Genomic DNA, 21,020 nt, shown 5'->3' with positions numbered 1-21,020 from the left:
TTTTCAGCCCTTTGTGATCCACGACATCGAGACGCTGTGGCAGGCAGAGAAGGGCCTGGTGTGGAAGCAGCTGGTGAACGGCCTGCCGCCCTACAAGGAGATCAGCGTGCACGTCTTCTACCGCTGCCAGTGCACCACGGTGGAGACGGTGCGCGAGCTCACCGAGTTCGCCAAGAGCATCCCCAGCTTCGGCAACCTCTTCCTCAACGACCAGGTGACCCTTCTCAAGTACGGAGTGCACGAGGCCATCTTCGCCATGCTGGCCTCCATTGTCAACAAGGATGGGCTGCTGGTGGCCAATGGCACGGGGTTTGTCACCCGGGAGTTCCTGCGCAGCCTCCGCAAGCCCTTCAGTGATATCATCGAGCCCAAGTTCGAGTTTGCTGTCAAGTTCAATGCCCTGGAACTCGACGACAGTGACCTGGCTCTCTTCATCGCAGCCATCATTCTGTGCGGAGGTAAGCGAGGTCGGACACCGTGGGGAAGTGTGCGTGTGATGATGGCAGGGGAGCGTGTGAGGCACCGCTGTACGTGCAGGACCTGCTCCTCCTTAGATAGATGGAGATGAGATAGAAAAAGAACAAAGGGACGCATACCAACATGCTGATGGGGCTGTTTTCGGTGGTGGAGAATCTTCTGTATTTTACTGATACTTTTCAATTCCAACACAATAACTGTAATAATTACTATGCTGACACTGGCATAGAGCTTACTTCCTACCAGGCACTGTTCTAGTTCCCTTTCCCAAATTATAACTCATTTGGTCCTCACAGCCACCTGTGCACAGGTACTTCCGTTATCCCCAGTTTGCAGGTGAGGAAACGCGCCCAGAGAGGCTGAGCGACTTGCCCAGGCCTCACCGCTCACCTGGTAGAGCTGGGATGTGAATCCAGGCCGAGTAGCCATGAGACTAAACTGAGCCAGGAAAGCAAAGGAGGGGGGACTGTCCCTGGCAGGATGGGGTTCGGGTCTGTCACGGCCAGGAGGCCTGCTGTGCCCTGAGCCAGGCCCCCACGCTGGGTGGGTAGCGGCGCTCCTCCGCCACCTGAGACCCGTGCGTGCCTGCTCCCTCCCACATCTGGGCCCTGTGTCCCCACAGACCGGCCAGGCCTCATGAACGTGTCCCAGGTGGAGGCCATCCAGGACACCATCCTGCGTGCCCTCGAGTTCCACCTGCACGCCAACCACCCCGATGCCCAGTACCTCTTCCCCAAGCTGCTGCAGAAGATGGCTGACCTGCGGCAGCTGGTCACCGAGCATGCCCAGATGATGCAGCGGATCAAGAAGACGGAGACGGAGACCTCGCTGCACCCCCTGCTCCAGGAGATCTACAAGGACATGTACTGAGGTGCACGGCCAGGGCCTCCCAGCAGGCCTCGGGGCCGAGAACCGGGGCAGGGACAGCGCTGGACAGGCCACATGGGACTTCTCCGTTGGCCACAGGCGCACTCGGCATGGCGCCTGATCACACACTCCTGCGAACAGACCCACGCCTCGCTCCCCATGGTCCCTTCCTCCCTCTCTCCTTCTCCGTTCCTTGTTCTTTGCTCTTTCTCTTCCTTTCTAAGGGTTCCCTCTTCCTTCCTCCCTGGCCCTCCCTCTCCCCCATCCCCTGTCTGTCCCTCTGTCTTCCTGTGAGACAGTTGGTATTATCTCACCAGCAGCATAGGACAGGACTTCTGCTTTTGCCCCCCGGCCCCGGTGCAAAGGGAGTGGCCTGCCCTCTGCACCAGCCGTCTGCAGGGGCAGGGGCCTCACTGCTCTGTGCTCGCAGCAAGGCTGGAGCTGCCCAAAGGAACACTAAGCTCTGGGCCCGGCTTCCTGGGGAAGCCGAGCAGGACCTGGGCCAACCGCAGCAGTGGCCTTGGTCGCTGGGTCCCTGCCCTGAAGGCCAGGAGGCCTCCCTGAGACTGTCACGCACCCCACCCTGAGGCTGGCACCCCTGACCCAGCCAACCCCACTTCAGCCACGTACCCCAGCCCCACTCACACCAACATCCTTTTTGGTCTTTTCACCGGTCTTCCGGGCCAGTGTTGCTGATGGCCCCCTGCGCTGGCCGCTGCGGGACCTCCCCCAGCCTGGAAGGAGCTGGGTTCCCTGCAGGTGGGGGCCCCACACCCCCATGAAGAGGAGTGAGCCTCCAGGGAGGTGCAAGTTGGCAGGGAAGCAGTGAGCAGGCCTCAGGGTTGCCCTCCATCAGCACCCACCCTCCCCCCGGCCTGCAGCAGCCTCGCCACCTATATTCTGTCCACATGACAGCCCTTGCCTCTCCCCAGGGCCGGGACTGGCCTCACCCCCGATGACGTCCTATCTCCACCCAGGAGGCACTGGCACTGGCTCGAGCTCACTGCAGCTCATGCCACACACTCCTGGAGCCGCCGCTCCGCTGCACACCACAAGCACTGATTCACTTTATCTGCAGGTTCCACACACCCCCTTCTCTAGGCAGATGCATGCCCAGAGGGGCCTGCAGGTGGACGGGCAGGGCTGGGCTTGGTTCCAGGGCTGGCCACATCCTTGCGTGCCCTCGAGGTCAGCAGGGGAGTCCTGCTGTGTCAGCCCAGCACCTGCTCACGGGGAAGGTGCCAGGGATAAACTGGTCCTGTTGATGGAGACATCCATCTGTCCCCACAGCTCTGCTACCCTCCCTTCCCCTGTGTCAGCCCAGCTGGTCTCCTGGAACACCCTGCACAGCCCCTGGTGACGGGGACCTTGCCAGGCCACCCCACTCCCCGGCCCCTGCCCACTCCCCTCCACAGGGGCACTCAGTGGGCTGGCTAGGGTCTCGGAGAACCTGGTGCAGAGCCCAGGCTTCCTGGTCCTGTCTGCTCCTCCTTCAGGAGGGGCCTTGCTGTCCAGCTGCAGCTGTGGGAGGAAATGCCGTGGAGAGAGGACACAGCCAGTGCCTGCCCTGCCAGTGCTGTGGCCTTCCATGCCCAGGACCACTCCCTGCTGGCTTCCCTCTCCCCTCCTACCCTCGCTGACCGAGGTTTGGCCGAGGGGGCTCCCTTGGGCCAGCACTGTGAGGGAGCGGCGCTGTGCCCGACCTCCGCCTCCCCACCCCCTGCCCGCCCCCACTCCCAGCTCTAGTGCTGAGAACACAGCTCTTCTCAGTGTCTGAACAATCTCCAAAATGGAAATGTATATTTTTGCTAGGAGCCCCAGTTTCCTGTGTTTTTAATATAAATAGTGTACACAGACTGATGGAACTTTAAATAAATGGGAATTAAGTATTTAAGAGTTGACTTGGGCTGACTCAGTTCTCCGTGTTTTTCCTGGGGGCTGATCTGCTCCCCCTCCTCCATATCTGATGCACAGAGAGGAAGGAAACAGTTGGCCAATGAGACTTCGGGGTGCTGGCAGGGCCTGGCTTGTGGAGCTCCCTCTCACCCCCTCTGCTCGCCACTCGTCAGTCGACTAGGGTAGTGGGGGACTGAGAAGGTGCCATCCCTCCCTGCAGGGACTTTGGGGTGCGTGTGGAGGGGAAGGCACATCTGGAACTCAGCTGCTCCTGCCAGAAGTGCCGTCGGTTTGGCAGGGAGGGACAGTCTCCCTTCTGCCTGTCTTCCAGCCTGTTGACCAGGCCCTGGTCAGCCAAGGGGAGGATGGGATGGGGGAGGGAAAAGCAGCTGTAACGGAAGCTAAGGGTGTGGTTTGCAGGACCCTAGTCCCTGTAGCATAGAGGAGCAGGGGAAGAGCAAGGGCCAGCGGATAATGAGCATAAAGTACACCCCCGGCCAGAGGGGAGCGTCCCAGCCAGCCCACAGGTTAGGGTGGTGGTCGTCTTGCACTCGCCTCCCTGTGTCAGGCTGGCCAGCTGGCCAGAGCCATGTGACTCATCTCCGCTGGGAGTGACAGGCATGGGACTAGGCGGGGAGGAGGAAGGCTTGGAAGGGGTGTCCCTGAAATTGAGCGCCTGGTGCACGATGTCGTCTCCTCGTTTGCTTGGCTTATTCTCACCTCCTATCCTACACCAACGGGGGGGAGACAGTCAATGAGGACTGTGGCTCAGTGCAAAAGGCCAGTCCCCTCCCTGATGCTACCGAGGTAAGAGTACAGGACACCAATCAACTAGACCTCGCGCATCCAGAGGCGCAGGTCAGTCTCAGACCCAGTGTTCTGTTCCCGGCTTCGGGCGCTGCCAAGGGAGGGCCCCGTGTCACTCGGCCCCGTCACTCTCACTAGGGATGTTCTTCATTAAGCTTCTGTTGTGTGCCGGGCATTGTGCAATTCTCATCCGAGGCGAATATGACTTCCTGCTGCTTTACAGGTGAGGAAGCGCGACGAGAGTAGGGAGTGTGCCTGGCTCACTCAGCCAGCAAGTGGCATGGCCAGCGCGCCCGTCCAGGCCTTGGGAAGGGCATGGCCAGCACTGCCCCGTCCAGGCCTTGGGAAGGGCATGGCCAGCGCTGCCCCGTCCAGGCCTTGGGAAGGGCATGGCCAGCGCGCCCCGTCCAGGCCTTGGGAAGGGCATGGCCAGCACACCCCGTCCAGGCCTTGGGAAGGGCATGGCCAGCGCTGCCCCGTCCAGGCCTTGGGAAGGGCATGGCCAGCGCGCCCCGTCCAGGCCTTGGGAAGGGCATGGCCAGCACACCCCGTCCAGGCCTTGGGAAGGGCATGGCCGGCGCGCACCATCCAGGGCCTTAGGCTCTCTGCTTTTTACCCATGAACGAAACCTTGGGGATCATAGTTGGTCGCCTGGTCGTTGTTTTTTAATATATTATTGATCAGAGAGGGAGAGAGACAGAAACATCAATGATGAGAGAGAATCATTGATTGCCTGCTTACTGCATGCCCCACACTGGGGACTGAGCCCACAGCCCTGGCATGTGCCCTGATGGGAATCGAACCATGACCTCTTGGTTCATAAGTCAACGCTCAATCACTGAGCTATGCTAGCTGGGCACCTGGTCTATTTTTAATGATGCTCAGAACAAATGAATCAAATATTTAGACTAAAAAAGAAGAAAAAACTTTAAGAGAATTAGAAGATACTATCATTGCAATAATTTTATAAAATTCTCTGAAATAAAAATTAAAGAACAAGAGGAAGGAAGAAAGGAAGGGGAGGGAGGGAGAGAAAAGAAAGGGGCTCCAGGCTGGCAATATCCTTGAGGGTTCGGGGGGGCTTTAAGAAGCAGATGCAGCCTGACCGGTTTGGCTCAGTGGATAGAGCATCAGCCTGCAGACTGAAAGGTCCCAGGTTTGATTCTGGTCAAGGGCATGTACCTGGGTTGCGGGCACATTCCCAGTAAGGAGTGTGCAGGAGGCAGCTGATGGATGTTTCTCTCTCATCGATGTTTCTAACTCTCTATCCCTCTCCCTTCCTCTCTGTAAAAAATCAATAAAATATATTTTTAAAAAAAGAAGAAGCAGATGCAGCCTGGCCTGGGGGCTCAGTGGTCGGAGTGTCCTCCCATACACTGCAAAGTGGTGAGTTCAATTTCCAGTCAGGGTAAAAGTTTTGGGTTTGATCCCTGGTTGGGGCACATACGGGAGACAACCAGTTGATGTTTCTCTCTCTTTCTCTCCCTTCCTCCCTCTCTCTCCCCCCGCCCAAGAAAATAAATCAATAAAAACATCTTCAGATGAGGATTTTAAAAAAACAGATTAGCTATGGCTGGTGGGCTCAGTGGTTAGAGCGTTGTCCTGCATACCTAAGGGTCACAGGTTCGATTCCCAGTCAAGGGCACATATCTGGGTTGCAGGTTTGATCCCTGGCCCTGGTGGGGGCGAGTGCAGGAGGCAACCAGTAGATGCATCTTTCAGATCCATGTTTCTCTCTCCCCTCCCCTTCCTTCCACTCTCTCTAAAAGTCAGTGTGTGTTAGCCCTAGCTGGTTTGGCTCAGTGGATAGAGCGTCAGCCTGCAGACTGAGGGATCATGGGTTCAATCCAGTCAAGGGCACATGCCCAGGTTGTGGGCTCGATCTCCAGTAGGGGATGTAGGAGGCAGCCAATCAATGATTCTCTCTCATCATTGATGTTTCTATCTCTCTCCCTCTTCCTTCCTCTCTGAAATCAATAAAAAATATATTTAAAAAGAAATAAATAAAAGTCAGTGTATGTGTGGGGGTGGGGGAGAGATGTCCTTGAATGAGAATTAACAAAAATAATATTTTAAAAAAAACAGATTAGAAGCAGCCAAAGAGATCATTTTTGCACATCAAGAAAGACCAGAGAAATTACCCAGGAAATAATCCAGGAAAACCAAGATGGAAAATGTGGAATGGAAGAATAGCAATACAAATTCTCACAGTGCAAAGGGGAGCAGAAGCTGACACAAGCAACTTGAAAAACACTTAAGCAAAATCTAGTAAGTTAAAATGTGCCTGCGATGCTGTGGGCATCCCCCGGGTGCCAGCCCTCAGGACCCAGCATCGGCTGCTGAGTGACAGCTGAGTTCCTCTCAGGAAACTGCTCTTCCTGAAGGGAGCTGCCTTGCCCAGGATGAGCCCCCTTCCGGGGCAGCCTGTAGCCAGCATGGGGGCATGAGGACAAGCCTCCTTACTGCAGTTTGGAACAACTTAAAGGATCGCCCAGCCCCAGAGCTGAAGTATCTGTTGTAACTACATTGAAGTTCAGCTTCTCTCACTACCCAGTCCTGCTGCCTTCGATTCCTTCCAGGTGCTGTTCCAAAGAGCACTCCCCAGCGAGTGCCCTGCAGGTGAACCTCCAAATCCATTTCCTGGAGAAACCAACCCAAGACAATACCCTAGAGCAGCGGTTCTCAACCTGTGGGTCGCGACCCCTTTGGTGGTCGAACGACCCTTTCACAGGGGTCGCCTAAGACCATCCTGCATATCAGATATTTACATTACGATTCATAACAGTAGCAACATTACAGTTATGAAGTAGCCACGAAAATAATTTTATGGTTGGGTCACAAGATGAGGAACTGTATTTAAAGGGCCAGAAGGTTGAGAACCACTGCCCTAGAGTGAAACCCACCAAATTACATTCATTGAAGAATAGCAAAAACTTAGGAACAATCAAAATGTTCATCAACAGGACAATGGATAAACTTGATATATTATACAATATTTTTTTAAAAAAAAATAAGGAGCCGAAACCGGTTTGGCTCAGTGGATAGAGCCTGAAAGGTCCCAGGTTCGATTCCGGTCAAGGGCATGTACCTGGGTTGCGGGCACATCCCCAGTAGGAGATGTGCAGGAGGCAGCTGATCGATGTTTCTCTCTCATCGATGTTTCTGGCTCTCTATCTCTCTCCCTTCCTCTCTGTAAAAAATCAATAAAATATATTTTTAAAAAAAACAAGAAGAAACAAAATAGATGGAGAAAATTATATAATCTTGAAGTGGATAGAGCATTCAAAAGTCTACTGTAGCCCAGCAGGAGTGGTTCAGTGATTGAGCATCGACCTATGAACAGGAGGTCAGGATTCGATTCCCCATTAGGGCACATGCCTGGATTACAGGCTTGATCCCCAGTGGGAGGTGTGCAGGAGGCAGCCCATCAATGATTCTCTCTCATCATTGATATTTCTATCTCTCCCTCTCCCTTCCTCTCTGAAATTAATAAAAATATATACTTTAAAATAAAAAACTAACAAAGATCCCCCCCACCCCCCACTGTCTGCTCAATGTCACCTAGCAACAACAACAGCCCGAAAATGCCCCTTCCTTCCTTGTCCAAGGCTTGAAAAGGCGGGAGCAGTTTTTTTATTCCTTGTCTTTGTATTGATTAGCAATGCACTGGCCCTTTCTCTCTACGTGTATCTCTTCTTTTAGTTGTGAATTCTTTCACAGCCGGTGTCACCAGCCCAAAATAACCCTAACACTACGAGATACAGATTTTTACTCACCAGACTAACAAATACTAAGACGTTCGGTAGCTGTGCTGCGAGGCTGTGCAGGAACAGGCTCCCTCATGCCATTGGTGGGAGTACAAACCGGCACAGCCTCATAGGCAGCACACGGGCAGCACCTGTGACAAAATTTTAAATAACTGTGATCCAGCAAAAGTTAAAGAAGTAACTAGATGTTCGAGACTATTGGTTTCCCAATCTAGTGTCTCAGTTTATCGATAAATATAGGAAGTTGTTTAAATTCAATTTTAAAATCTCTAATTATTTATTTATTTACTTAGTTTTTAATCCTCACCCGAGGATATTTTCCCATTGATTTTTAGAGAGAGGGAAAAACAGAGAGAAACATCATTGTGAGAGAAACACATTGATTGGTTGCCTCCTGCACTAGACCTGACCAGGGCCCCGGGCTGGGGAGGAGCCTGCAACCCAGGTACGTGCCCCTGACCAGAATCGAACCAGAGTCCCTTCAATCCGCAGGCTGATGCTCTGTCCATTGAGCCAAATCAGTTGGGGCTCTCCTTTAATTGTTAAGTAAATTCTTCTAATTTGCTGTTGTACAACTTTCCCAATTTACCACCCTCGTGGGACAGTGCAGCATATTGGAGAGAGCGTCAGCTTTGGCGGAGATGGGAGTAGAAGGTGTCTTAGAAACGGTCAGAGCTTGAAGGGCTGTTAAAGCTCATGGCCCTCCTTCCCCTACCCCCACTTCCAAGGCCCAGGCCGATGTCCTCCCACTGCAAGCTCTGAATCCACCAGGCAGTTCTACGGCCCAGGAGAGCCCGCTGATGGGCTGACCCAATGGGAACATCCTCACTGGAGAGCGCCTCAGGCAACCCCTCCGGCCACCTCTCAGGACCCCTGCTGAGCCATCGGCTCTAGTCTAATGTCTTCTGACCAGGATACACGCTGGCTTCCATGACAAACACAGACCAGGCACAGCGACTTTTTGTAGGAAGAACATCTCGGGCCTGGAGGCAGGTCCCCAGAGCCTCTTGGGTCTGTCCAGGTCCTGGCCAGTTGACAGGCCTCCCTGCAGTCCTCACCTGGCTCATACCATCTCTGGAGGCTCCAGAGGCTCCCAGCCCACCCTCTGACCTGTCCATCAACCTCAGCTCCACATGTGGGGTTCACACTGCCCTGAGTTTGGGGGAAGCTCCCCTCTGGCCTCCTCAGTTAGCAATTCCCCTCAGACACCAGCCCCAGGACTCAGCCTCCTAGCTCCCAGGTCCCATGAGCCCCTCCCCAATCACCCTGCCTTCCTGGACCCTTAAAGTACTTACACCAACCCGCAGGTCCTTGTAGGGCTCACCGAGGGATCCCCGAAGGCCTTCATGCCATCCCACCGACATCCCTGGTCCTCGACCCTCTTGCCTCCACCCTTCAAGCCCTTGGTCTGCTGGCTTGGGGTCCTGGGAAGGGGTGGGCCTGGTCGCAGAGCCCCGCCTCCCACTGGCCCTGCCCACAGAGGGAGGAATAAAGGGCACCAGCAAGCCCTGCCTGACTTGCACGCCCGCACAAGGGGCTGCAGCTGGGATGGACCTCGCAGGGCTGGATGGCGGTGGTGGTGGCGGCGGCGGCGGCAGCGGTGGCGGTGGCCATGGTCGGGAGGACAGACCCCACTCCCGGTGGCCATTCAGGTAGGAATCTGGGTCTCAGGGGAACGAACACAAGAAGGTGGGAGAAAATCATTTGGGATTTGGCCTGGCCATTGAAAGCCCATTCTCTAAGAATTTGGGGGTGAATTTAGATGAAGAGGGGCTTCCTTGTTCTGTACCCCAACATTGGAAGGGTCTAGAGATCATCTCCCAGCCCCTCAGAGTCCAGAGGAGGAGTCAGGCCAGAGGGGGAAAAGGCGTAGGAAGGCTGCACAGCTGTCGAGGCTAGCTCAGCGTCTGCCCATGAGGGCAGGGATTGCCACTTGCCTGCTTTCTCTTCCCCCCACAAAGGCTTCTCTGCCCCAAAACCCACACGGCTCCCTGCGGTGAGGTCTGGTTTCCTGGTCCCCTTTGCAGCCCAGCACTTAGCACGGTGCCAGGTGCTCACAAGCATTTGAACGGAAACTTCAGATGGAACATCACACCATTAGAGTCATTCTTTTGGGCGCGCTAGCTCACTCGGCCTCCCATTGGAGTCGAACACCTTAGCACAAACTCAATTTGCCAACAGCTGGAAGATCGCATCCCCAGAGAGAACTGAAGTTTGGGTAAAGGAGGGATAATTGTACGTCTTAGGTCAGTGTGGAGTAGTTTTCCTAGCTCCTTTTAGGGGGAGAAAGGCAGCCAGGTAGCAGAGGGAGACAGAAACAAAGGGGGTGCTCACTGAAGATGTCCCTTGTTCTTTCCTGAGCTCCGGGCACGGCCAGGGAGGCAGGGGCCTAGACTAAGTTTGGGCCCTCGAGTTTCAAAACCCTGGTCAGGGGGCTCCACCTCCCCCGTACTTCCCCAACCCCACCCTCCTTACTCCCTGCCCTTCTCTTACCCACCCCCAACCTTCACCCCGCCACCCCCCAGCCCCATCCCAACCGTGGGGTCCTGATTCCCAGGCTCACTGTTCAGGGGTCCACTGCTCCAGCCCCCCAGCCACCAAGTCCCTCTGCTGCTGCCTCTGTCCCCACCCCCGGCTTCAGAATTTAGCTTGAGAAATTCCCCGAATCCAGCAGCCCTCACCCCTGACAAGGCAATCACAGTTAATTAGAGGATTATTGGGCTAAGTGAGGACACTTGGGTTATGTACCAGGTCTGTTACTTTTCATCTCTGAGCCTCAGATTTTGAAAACAAAAAATGACTCCGGACTTTCAACGCTTGTTTTGAGGATTAAATGAACTAACTTGACATTTCTCCAAACACAATGTGTTTTATTGGTAATTTAAGTGTTTGTGGGTAGAGGGCCTAAACAAACAACAACAAAAGCACGTTTAAGCAATGCTAGGTCAAATCAAACGTTCCACTGCAAAACTTATCAGAGCCTTTAATGTGTTAATATACAATAAGCAGATGCAACATGGCTCTAAGAAACCATAGGGCAGCGGTTCTCAACCTGTGGGTCGCGACCCCTTTGGGGGTCGAACGACCCTTTCACAGGGGTCGCCCTACCATCGGAAAACACATATATAATTACATGTTGTTTTTGTGATTAATCACTATGCTTTAATTATGTTCAATTTGTAACATAGAATGCCAGTGTCACCACAACATGAGGAACTGTATTAACGGGTCGCGGGTCACGGCATTAGGAAGGTTGAGAACCACTGCCATAGAAGGAAGAGTTTCTCCGATCAATTTGATTACAGAGCCCTTATGGGTCTCTAATGGGCTGAGAGCCCCACTGGCTGTTCTGGGAGAGCTTTGTCACGTGACCTCCCAGGTGGGCAGAGCTAGTGGGGTGGCCTCTCTAGGCTGTCCTGGAGGTCAGCCTTATTGGTGGTCTTTGGGGAAAAAGCAAAATTTCCCCAGCACATCGTTTCTCCCAGAGGCTTCCATTGGTGGACTGGGGCAGGAGGCCTGTGAACCCTCCCTCTAAGGGTTACTAAGAGATGAGGGGCCCTTCCTTTCATGGTCACCCACCCTTTCCACAGTGACTCTCATTTCCACCTCATCCCACAACCTTCCCATTTAAAAATAAAACGATTATATTACACTTTTTAATTCCAAAAATACTTTTATTATTTTTTAAATTTTATTTATTGATTTTAGAGAGAGGGGAAAGAAAACATCAATTTGTTGTTCCACTAACTTGTGCACCCATTGGTTAATTCTTGTATGTGCCCTGACCAGGGATCGAACCCTCAGCCTTGGCCTATCAGGATGCTGTAACCAACGGAGCTCCCCGACCAGGGCCAAAAGGTCTTTTAAAGATGTTTTTAAGAGAAGTTACTCACTAAATCAAAAGCCTTCACCATTTCTGAATCTTTCTTCTCCAAGACTGGCCCCTCAGGCAGGATTTTTTTTCTCTTATTTTGATTGATTTCAGAGAGGAAGGGAGAAGGAGAGAGAGAGAAACATCAATGATGCAAGAGAATCATGGATCGGCCACCTCCTGCATGTCCCCCACTGGGGATCGAGCCCACAACCCAGGCCTGTGACCCTGACCGGGAACGAACCTGGGACCCTTCAGTGTGCAGGCCAATGCTCTGTCCACTGAACCAAACCGGCCAGGGCCAGGCAGGATTTTGAGGGATGTGTTTAGAGCAGCCAGCCCCCCAAAACTGGGTCTTCCTAGGGCGGCTGCTTTCCCAAGGCCGCAGGGAGAATGGCTGCAGGGCACCGCGGGTGGGCAGGCTGCTGCCGCATAGAATCTTCGTCCCAGGTATTCCAGGCTGCTCGCGTGGGGCCCTGCCAGTGAACTTGCTGTGTGTGCAGCGGACCAGAAATGGCAGGTGAGCCAGTGGGTTTGAATAAGTGCATTATTCTTGTCATGTATCCAGTGGCATCTAAATACTAGAGCTATTTAGCATATAGCAGTGGTTCTCAACCTGTGGGTCGCGACCCCTTTGGCGATCGAACGACCCTTTCACAGAGGTCGCCTAAGACCATCCTGCATATCAGATATTTACATTACGATTCATAACAGTAGCAACATTACAGTTATGAAGTAGCAATGAAAATAATTTTATGGTTGGGTCACAACATGAGGAACTGTATTTAAAGGGCCAGAAGGTTGAGAACCACTGACATATAGTGTCATCCATTTACAAGTATATAAACAGGCTTTCTTACAGTTTTACATAATTCCTTTTTCTCCTTGAATACCTATTCTACTCTCCCCACAGAATTTTATCCTAATATAAATATTTTTACTCTCAGAAGTCTTTTACTGATCACAATAGAATATGTTCCTGCAAGAAAATATTTGTGAAACAGAAATTTAATTTCTTTCTAGATTTAGGTATTGGTAGTACTCAATTGATTAAAACAACTTAAATATATTATACACTTTAGCAGTTAATTAATAAAAAAAATTTTTAGAAAATTTTCTCTTGCTATAGATGGGACTGTTGTTTTTGTTTCCCCCAAAAACTCGTGTATCCATGGGTATATATTACTGCTAGAATAAGATAGGGTTCAACATCAATTGCAACTTGTGATTATTATAAATGGAAGCACTGAGAAATCTTGTTCACACAAATAAGTGGATGGAAATGAAAGGCACTCTGTTAATTGCATTAAATGCCAAAAATTACAGTGGTCTATCGTCAAAAATTACTATTTAAAGATTTCACTCACTTTATACCTCTGGCCCCATAAAAGCTTCCATAAGCCCAGCCAGTGCGCTCAGTGGTTGAGCATCAGCCTATGAACCAGGAGGTCACAGTTCAGTTCCCGGTCTGGGCACATGCCCAGGTTTTGCACTCGGTCCCCAGTGGGGGGTATGTGGGAGGCAGCCAATCCATGGTTCTCATCATTGATGTTTCTCTCTCTCTCTCTCTCTCCCTCTCCTTTCCTCTCTGGAATCAATAAAATATATATATTTTTAAAAGCTTCCATAAAATAACAATAACAACGTCTTTTATTATTATGTAATAATCATGATTGTAATCATGACTATTACTGCTGGCCCCTCCTCCTGGGCCTTGCTGGCCACCTGTCTGAAGCAGTTCCCGCCCCCCACCACCCCCTTCTCCCTCCGCCAACCCCACCCCCCGCAGCCATTTATTTCTGCTGGAGCCCTTTGCACACCTGCCCTTGTCTTTTCTCTGGGCGCTGGCGGCTGGGCCTGCGCTGGGGGCAAATCCGGTAAGTGGTGCCGAGTTGAATCCTGTCTTTTTAAGGTTGAATCCTGTATTTATTTAAAAGTTTCATCTTTTGTTCATTGTGAATTGTTTTTGGGTTAATTTTGAACTTTTAAAAAATTGCTCTAAAGTGTGATTTCCATTGGGTTTTGTGGGCGTCCCCTGAAGTTCTGTGTCTGAGGTGCGTGCCTCAGTGGCCTCCCCAGTCCTGGCCCTGGTTTCTTGCTTCTCTGCTCCGTCACCTCAGCGGAGATTCTAGGCAGGTTCCCTGGTCCAGGGGCTCCTGTTGCAGATAAAGGACATGTGACAACAGTCCAGCACCAACAAGAGGGTGCCTGTCGCCCTAGCCGGTTTGGGTCAGTGGGACCCTGCAGACTGAAGGGTCCCGTGGGGTTCGACTCCGGTCAAGGGCACGTACCTGGGTTGCAGGCTCGATCCCCGGCCTTGGTCAGGGCTCTCTCACATTGATGTGTCTCTCTCTGTGTCTGTCCCCCTCCCTTCCACTTTCTCTAAAAATCAATGGAATAACCTCCTCGGGTGACGATTAACAACAACAGAAAGAGGGGGCCCGTCACCCATCTCTCCGCCCTCCGCCTGCCTCTCTGCCAGGGCCTCTCTATGGCAGCCCCTCTGCGGGGCCAGCAGCCTGTGTTCTCTGGGGACTAGTATCTGACTTCTGTCCCCGTCTCTGATGGCCTGGTCACTTCACCTATGGGCTTACTCCCCTCCAGGCAAGGAAGCACATGACAAGAGCAGCCTCCTCTCCACCTTGTACCTGCCCCAGGCTCAGGCCTGGGTACATGGTGGACTCTCAATAAACATTTGCCCAACTCCGCCGCCTCCTGCCCTTTTCCACCCCCCACCCTGACCCTCGAAAGCCCTGTAATAGTGATGATGGTGGTGGAGATGATACGGTAACAGTGGAGTGATGATAGCAGCTAATATTTATTGAGGGCTTGCTGTACGCCAGGTACCTCACATGCACTTTCTCATTTAAGTTTGACATCACTCCACGAGGAAGGTATTAACATTATCTGCATTTTGCAAATGAAGAAGCCGAGGCATGGAAAGGTTGACTGCCCTGTCCACGCCCACATTACCAAGAAACACCAGGCAGAGCGGCCATATGGCCCGTGGAAACCAGCACAGAATGAAAATCAGGGCCCCTTGTCCAAAAATTTAATAATTTCAAAACGGCAACAGCAGAACATTAAAGCACATGACCGCAAAGGTCCGTGCCCCGAAGCCAGCTCTGGTACCAGCATTTGAATCCAGAATCCGACTCCAGGACCACAGCACTAGCGCTGGGAGGAAGTAGCAGTAACCACTGTGGTTCACTAAGCACCTGCTATGTGCGTTGTGCGAAATCTTCAAAAACCCTCCCAGCTACCCCGAGGCATTTTCACCCTCACACCTCAGGGTGAGTTACCCCCCAGGGGTACCCAGGGGAGCTAGGATTTGAACACAGAACCAACTCCAGAGCCTGTGTCTTTCCCCCACCACACAGCCCCTCTGGCTGACTCGGCTGATCTTTTAGGACCTTTACCCGAGGGGGCCGTCACTCGGGGCCCAGCTGCCACTCGGCTCAAGACAGGAAGGCGTCCCAGGTCTGCAGGTACTTCCAGCGAGGATTCTGCTTCCACGGAGACGGGTGCAGGTGAGCGCCGCTCCTCGTCCAGCGGGAGGGGGTGGGGACACAGGACGACCTGTCGCTTCGTGGCCAGGCTTCTCCCCAGACCTCTTCTCCCTGCTCAGCCACACGCTCCAGGCTGAGCTAGCTCCGGGCCGGAGGAGCCAGCCTGTCTCCTCCCCGCTCTCCTCCCCACACAGCTATCAGCACCCGCAGCCCCCGGGCCACTTGCAGTGGGGCCGCCGCCATTCGGAGCCGCTTGTCACCCAGCCAGGACCCCCGCTGGGGGTGACCCGCAGGGGCTCCGAGCCCACCTACCTGCCCTCAGCGGCTGGGGGTTGGGGCGGGGCCGAGGCCCAGGCCGTCTGTGACACCGATCCTGGCCTCCAGGGGCTGGCCAGCCGGAATGAGGCGCTTGGTGGCAGTTCCTGGAAGTTCCTGTTGACATCATGTGAGTCTTCAGGGGCCCAGCAGTGGGCACAAGTGGGGTCTGAGATGGGGCTCCTGCTCTGTCTCAGAGCCAGGTTTATACTTCCTTCCATCCCTCTTCCTCCTGGATTCCCAGCCAGAGGGACCCCCCCGCGCCCCAGCCCCCTCCAGCATTGCTCTCTGTGTCCTAGAAGCAGAATACCTTGGTGTCTGTGGAGTGAAACCACAGTTTCAAATGCCAGCTCCACCACTTAATAGCTGTGTGATCGTGGGCAAGTCACTTAACCTCTCTGGGCTTCCATTTCCTCATCTACAAAAGGGCACTGATAATAGTACCTACTGCATCAGGTGGTGTGAGAGTGTGATGATTCGTATGTGTGATGTGATCAGCATACCTGGCATGGAGGAAACATTAAATGTTAGTGATTATTTTATAAACTATAGTATTGCTGTAATCAGCCCTATCTACCAGAAACATGTCACGTACATATATATATATTTTTTTTTTTTGGTCACAGCCTTATTGAGATATAATTCACAAACCAAAACTTTAACAATTTAAAGCATATAATTCAATGTAATATAGTATATTCAGAGCTGTATACACATTACTGCTATCTAATTTTAGAAGATTTTCGTCACTCCAAAAAGAAACCCATTAGCAATCATTCTCCATCCACCACTAGCAACCACTCATCTACCTTCTGTCTCTGTGGGCTTGCCTGTTCTGGACATTTCATAGAAATAGAGTGATATAATATGTGGCCTTTTGGGTCTGTCTTCTTTTAGTCAGATATATACACACACACACACACATACATATGTGTATATATATATATATATATATATATATATATATATATATATTATTTCAGAGAGGAAGGGAGAGGGAGAGAGAAATAGAAACATCAATGATGAGAGAGAATCATTGATCAGCTGCCTCCTGCACTCCCCACACTGAGGATTGAGCCTGCAACCCAGGCATGTGCCTTGACCAGGAATCGAACCATGACCTTCTGGTTCATAGGTCGATACTCAGTATAATACTGCCTGAGCCCAGCATGTTATTTTCTAGCTTCAGATGCCATGGAGCAGTACTTCATATCTTTTTGTGGCCAGTTAATGCCCTGCTATATAGATATGCTGCTTCTGTTTTATTCAGGCATCAATTGGTGGACATTTGGGTTGTTTTTGCTTTTTGGCTATTATGAATTATATTGTTAATGAGCATTCATGTACAAAGTTTTGTGTGGACATACATTTTTATTTCTCTTGGGTAGAGAAGTGTTACCATAAATCCAGTAATTCCACCTAGGAGTAGAATTACTGAATTGTATGATAACATGTTTAATATTTTGAGGACCTGCCAGATTGTTTTCCAAAGTTCACATATTTTACAATACACATATGTAATTTAAAACTTTCTAGTAGCCACACTAAAGAAAAATAAAAAACAACAGGTAAATTTAATTTTAGTAATGTTTCATTTTACCGAATATATGAAGAGGTATATGTATATATAATATTGAAACTATGATTTCAGCATGTAATCAATATAAAAATTATTACTGAAACATTTTAGGTGTTTGTGTTAAGCTCCAAAGTCTCCATGTGCATTCCAGCACGTCTGATGGGGGCAGCTCCATCTCAGACCTCAGCAGCCACTGTTATAAGTAGTTGCATTAGAGACATAATTCTGACGGGACTCTGAGCTCTAGGGGGCAGGACTCTGTGCACCCACAGAGCTTGCATGCAGCCAAATAGATGCCCCATGAGTGAGTGAATGAATGAACGGATCCAGTTTTCCCTGACAGCTGATGGAGATCACAGCTACTCCCAGAAGTCTCAGCCTCAGTCAGACCCTGTCCAGGAGCTCTGGGCCCCACTTCAGAGCATGGACCTTGAGGTACAGCAGGAAATGGGTGGGGGCGGGGCGGGGGAGGCCATGCCGGCCTCTAAGCTGCCCAGACCTGCTGGAGGAGGGCTCCGTGGGCCCCGGGACTGTATTTGGGGTGGTGGCATACATGTGCACGCATGTGTCTATGTGGGTGTGCGCGCGTGTGTGATGTTCTCTGACCCTGCCCGTGGCTGTAGAGGGAGCAGGACAGCCGGGATGTCGTGTGTGGCATCTGCATGGACAAGGTGTGGGACAAGCCGGAGGACAAGCGGATCTTCGGCATCCTGCCCAACTGCACACACGCCCACTGCCTGGGCTGCCTGCGCACCTGGCGGAAGAGCCACCAGCACTTCCCGCTGAATGTCATCAAGTCAGTCATGGAGAGGCCAGGGGGACGTGGGCCTCGAGGCCGGCCTGTGAGCTGTGACTTTCTCCTCCTCCAGAGCCTGTCCCCAGTGCCGTGTCTATTCCAGCTACATCATCCCCCACAAATTCTGGGTAGGTGAGGGGGCCGAGAAGGAGAAACTCATCAGGAACTTCAAGGCTCGGACCAGGTGAGGCTGGGAGGGGGGATGGGGTTTAGGGAAGAGGGGAGGACTGCCCCTGACCCAGCTTGGCCATGGTTCCCCATCCAGGTCCCCCAAATCCTGGAAGTTCAGAGTGATGGAGATGGCAGGCGAGGGGCTGAGCTGTTTCCACTATTTCCAAGAGCCAAATGAATAAACTGCAGTTTCTCTTCCAGCCTAGCTCAGAAGTGATACAGGCCACTCAATCTCTGCCTGGCTTTTATTTCAGACTAGGGGCCCGGTGCACGAAATTCGTGCACGGGTGGAGTCGCTAGGCCTGGCTGGCTATCAGGGCTGATCAGGTTCCCCGCCTCCTCCTTCCCTTGCCTCCCGCTTGCTGCTGCCACACAGTTCCCCGCCTCCCTGCTTCCCCCCACTCCTCCTTTCCTCCCTGCCTGTGTCTGCCACCACCCACCCCCAGTTCCCCAGGCCCCAGGCCCAATCAGGCAATTGGGACCTGCCAGCCAGGGGGAGGGGCCAACTGCCACTGCCGTGGGCAGGAAGGCCGATCAGGGCCTGCTGGCCGGGGGTAGGGACAGGGGGAGGAACCCGGGAGGTTGGCCGCTGGTCCTGAGGAGGGAGTCGGCCCTTGGTTCCCCTGGGAAAGGGGCTGTGTCCGCTGCCACCCAGTCCCAGTTCCCTGTCCCAGCCTGGGGGCCGGCCCCAACTGGGCAATCAGGGCCTGCTGGCCGGGGGGAAAGACCAGGAGGTTGGCCAGCAGGCCCCATCGGCAATGGGAGCCTGTGGGCTGGAGGCAGCTCCTGCATTAAGCATCTGCTCCCTGGTGGTCAGTGCGCATCATAGCTACCGGTCGTTCTGGTTCTTCCATCATAACGGTCACTTAGGCTTTTATATATATATAGTTTTAAAGCAGAAAAACAAATTGGTATGAGTATATGTTGTTTGCTTAGATCAGGGGTCCTCAAACTACGGCCCGCGGGCCACATGCAAATACAAATATTGTATTTGTTCCCGTTTTGTGTTTTTACTTCAAAATAAGATATGTACAGTGTGCATAGGAATTTGTTCATAGTTTTTTTTTAAACTATAGTCCGGCCCTCCAACGGTCTGAGGGACAGTGAACTGGCCCCCTGTTTAAAAAGTTTGAGGACCCCTGGCTTAGATGATATTTGAAAACAGGGGTCTCTGAGGAGACTAACAGGTAGCCCTTGGAGACAGGGACATGTGGGCAGTTTTTCATCCCTTGGGAAGGGTAGGCATTTATCCAAAATCTGTCTTAATTTCACCTTCCCAAAGAGTTTATTGCACTTGCTCTATGCAAAGTATCTTTGGATAAAGGGTGGGATACAGAAGGTCTAGTCCACCCATAAGACATTCAGCCTTGTTGGGAAGACACCTGGATTTTCCCCAAGAACTGAAACCGCCCCATCAACAAAGTGACTGGCACAGAGACTTGGCTGAGTGTCACAGGGGAGAGCGTCTGCACTGGTGCTGCACCGAGTGGGGTCCTCAGGGGAGGAGACCCCCAGGCAGGGAGAGGTCCAGGTGGGGAATGCTGGCAGCTGGGAGCACCCAGGCCCGGATGTGAGAGGGACCAGGTAGGTGGAGGGCTACTATGTATGACAGACTTATACACAAAGTGGGGCTCTTACTATCCCTACACTGCAGAGCAAGAAACACTGAGGCCTGGTCTGTGTGACGCGAGTGAGGAAGTGGGTTTGCGCCAGGCATCACTGTGACTCACAGTGCGTGCTAGAAGGAGTGTGTGCGTGGGGGGGCGGGGGGGGGAGATACTGACTTGAGAGGAAGAAGGGCCAGACCTGGGTGGCCAACTGCCCACGAGGTGTAAAGGAAGCTGTAAGATGACTAATGATTCCAGCATTGGTGACCGCAGGGCTGCTCCTGTCATGGCGGGGACTGGGGTGGGGGTGGGGCCGGGGAGAAGCTGGTGGGAATGTGCACAAGTTGAAAGGCTATTGGGCTGGAGCGGTCCTGCTGCTAGCTTTGGTTAGATGTGAGGGGGGGGGCGGGGGAGGGGAGGGAGGGGTGGCCGGCGTTCAGAGGGATTCCCAGCGTCGGTGGCCAGTGGGGTCCTGCGGTCCCGGGGACCAGAGGAAGTGGGAAAGACACTGTGTTGGAATCCAGCAGTGACAATGCAGGAAAAGGCTGCAGACATGCCCTCTATCCCTCCACCGTCTTCCTCACAGGAAGAAAGCTGGTCATACTTAAGGGGATCACAAGCTGCCCACACACCCCTCCTGTGTCTGACCTTTCACTGAGTAAATCTGAAATCTCAGAAGTGGGCAACTTCTTAACCCATTTCATTAACCAGCAATTACCAAATCGTAAGACTACCCCTCGGGACAGGATGATGTTCCGACTTGGTTACAGGGACACACGGTAGGTTATCTGCCGTCCCGCTTTGGTGGCGTTACTGAAACCAGCTCAGGAGAGTCCCAGCGTCACTGCTGCCGAGGCCAGACTGTGGGGATGGGAGAAAGGCGCCCCTGAGACTCCCCTGCCACCTGCTGGAAAGCCGATGCAATAAGTATAGCATCAGCACTGCGGTGCCTCCGTGCTGTGTCCAACCTACCAGCCCCGTGTGTCAGCCGAGCGAGCCCCTGTCCCTGGGCAGCAGGGCTGACGGCGTGCCCTCTCCTCTCAGCCAGATCCGATGCCGGTACTTTGCGCGGGGGAGTGACCGCTGCCCCTTCAGGTCTGACTGCATTTACCTGCACCAGCTCCCGGACACGGCCCCGTCCTCGGCTCCCCCCGGCCCAGACTGCACACGGCCGGCCTCCGGGAGTGAGATGGTAACAGCGGGGATGAGGGTGGTCATGGTTTCTAACACGCCTGTGACACATGTGAGACCTGCATGATATCTGTGACGGTAACGGAGCCCACTGCGATCGTCAGTGTGAGCCCAGTCCCTGCTCCTGAGCCAGCTGAGGCCGAAGCAGACCGCTTCCCACTGGCCTC

General features: G+C 52.8%; 1 protein-coding gene and 1 long non-coding RNA gene across 8 annotated transcripts in view; one reads left to right on the top strand and one right to left on the bottom strand.

Annotated features, from left to right (window-relative positions):
• PPARD (peroxisome proliferator activated receptor delta) overlaps positions 1-3,238 on the top strand; it is a 79,667-nt gene extending 76,429 nt beyond the window's left edge. For all 7 annotated transcript variants that reach the window (XM_036316664.1, XM_036316667.1, XM_036316666.1 and 4 more), the window contains 2 exons: positions 8-458; positions 1,100-3,238. In XM_036316664.1, coding sequence (XP_036172557.1) covers positions 8-458; positions 1,100-1,347 — 699 coding nt within the window. In that variant the 3' untranslated portion in view covers positions 1,348-3,238. The remainder of the gene's footprint in view (positions 1-7; positions 459-1,099) is intronic.
• An 11,866-nt stretch (positions 3,239-15,104) lies between these two features.
• Positions 15,105-16,431, bottom strand: LOC118660823. The gene is made up of 2 exons (XR_004969032.1): positions 15,820-16,431; positions 15,105-15,626 (listed from the first exon to the last, which is right to left on the bottom strand). It is a non-coding gene; the product is annotated as an uncharacterized LOC118660823 (long non-coding RNA).
• Positions 16,432-21,020: the final 4,589 nt, after the last annotated feature.

This window comes from Myotis myotis, unplaced genomic scaffold, assembly GCF_014108235.1.
Source record: "Myotis myotis isolate mMyoMyo1 unplaced genomic scaffold, mMyoMyo1.p scaffold_m19_p_7, whole genome shotgun sequence".
Lineage (NCBI taxonomy): Eukaryota > Metazoa > Chordata > Mammalia > Chiroptera > Vespertilionidae > Myotis > Myotis myotis.
This window is presented reverse-complemented; position numbering and strand designations above follow the sequence as displayed.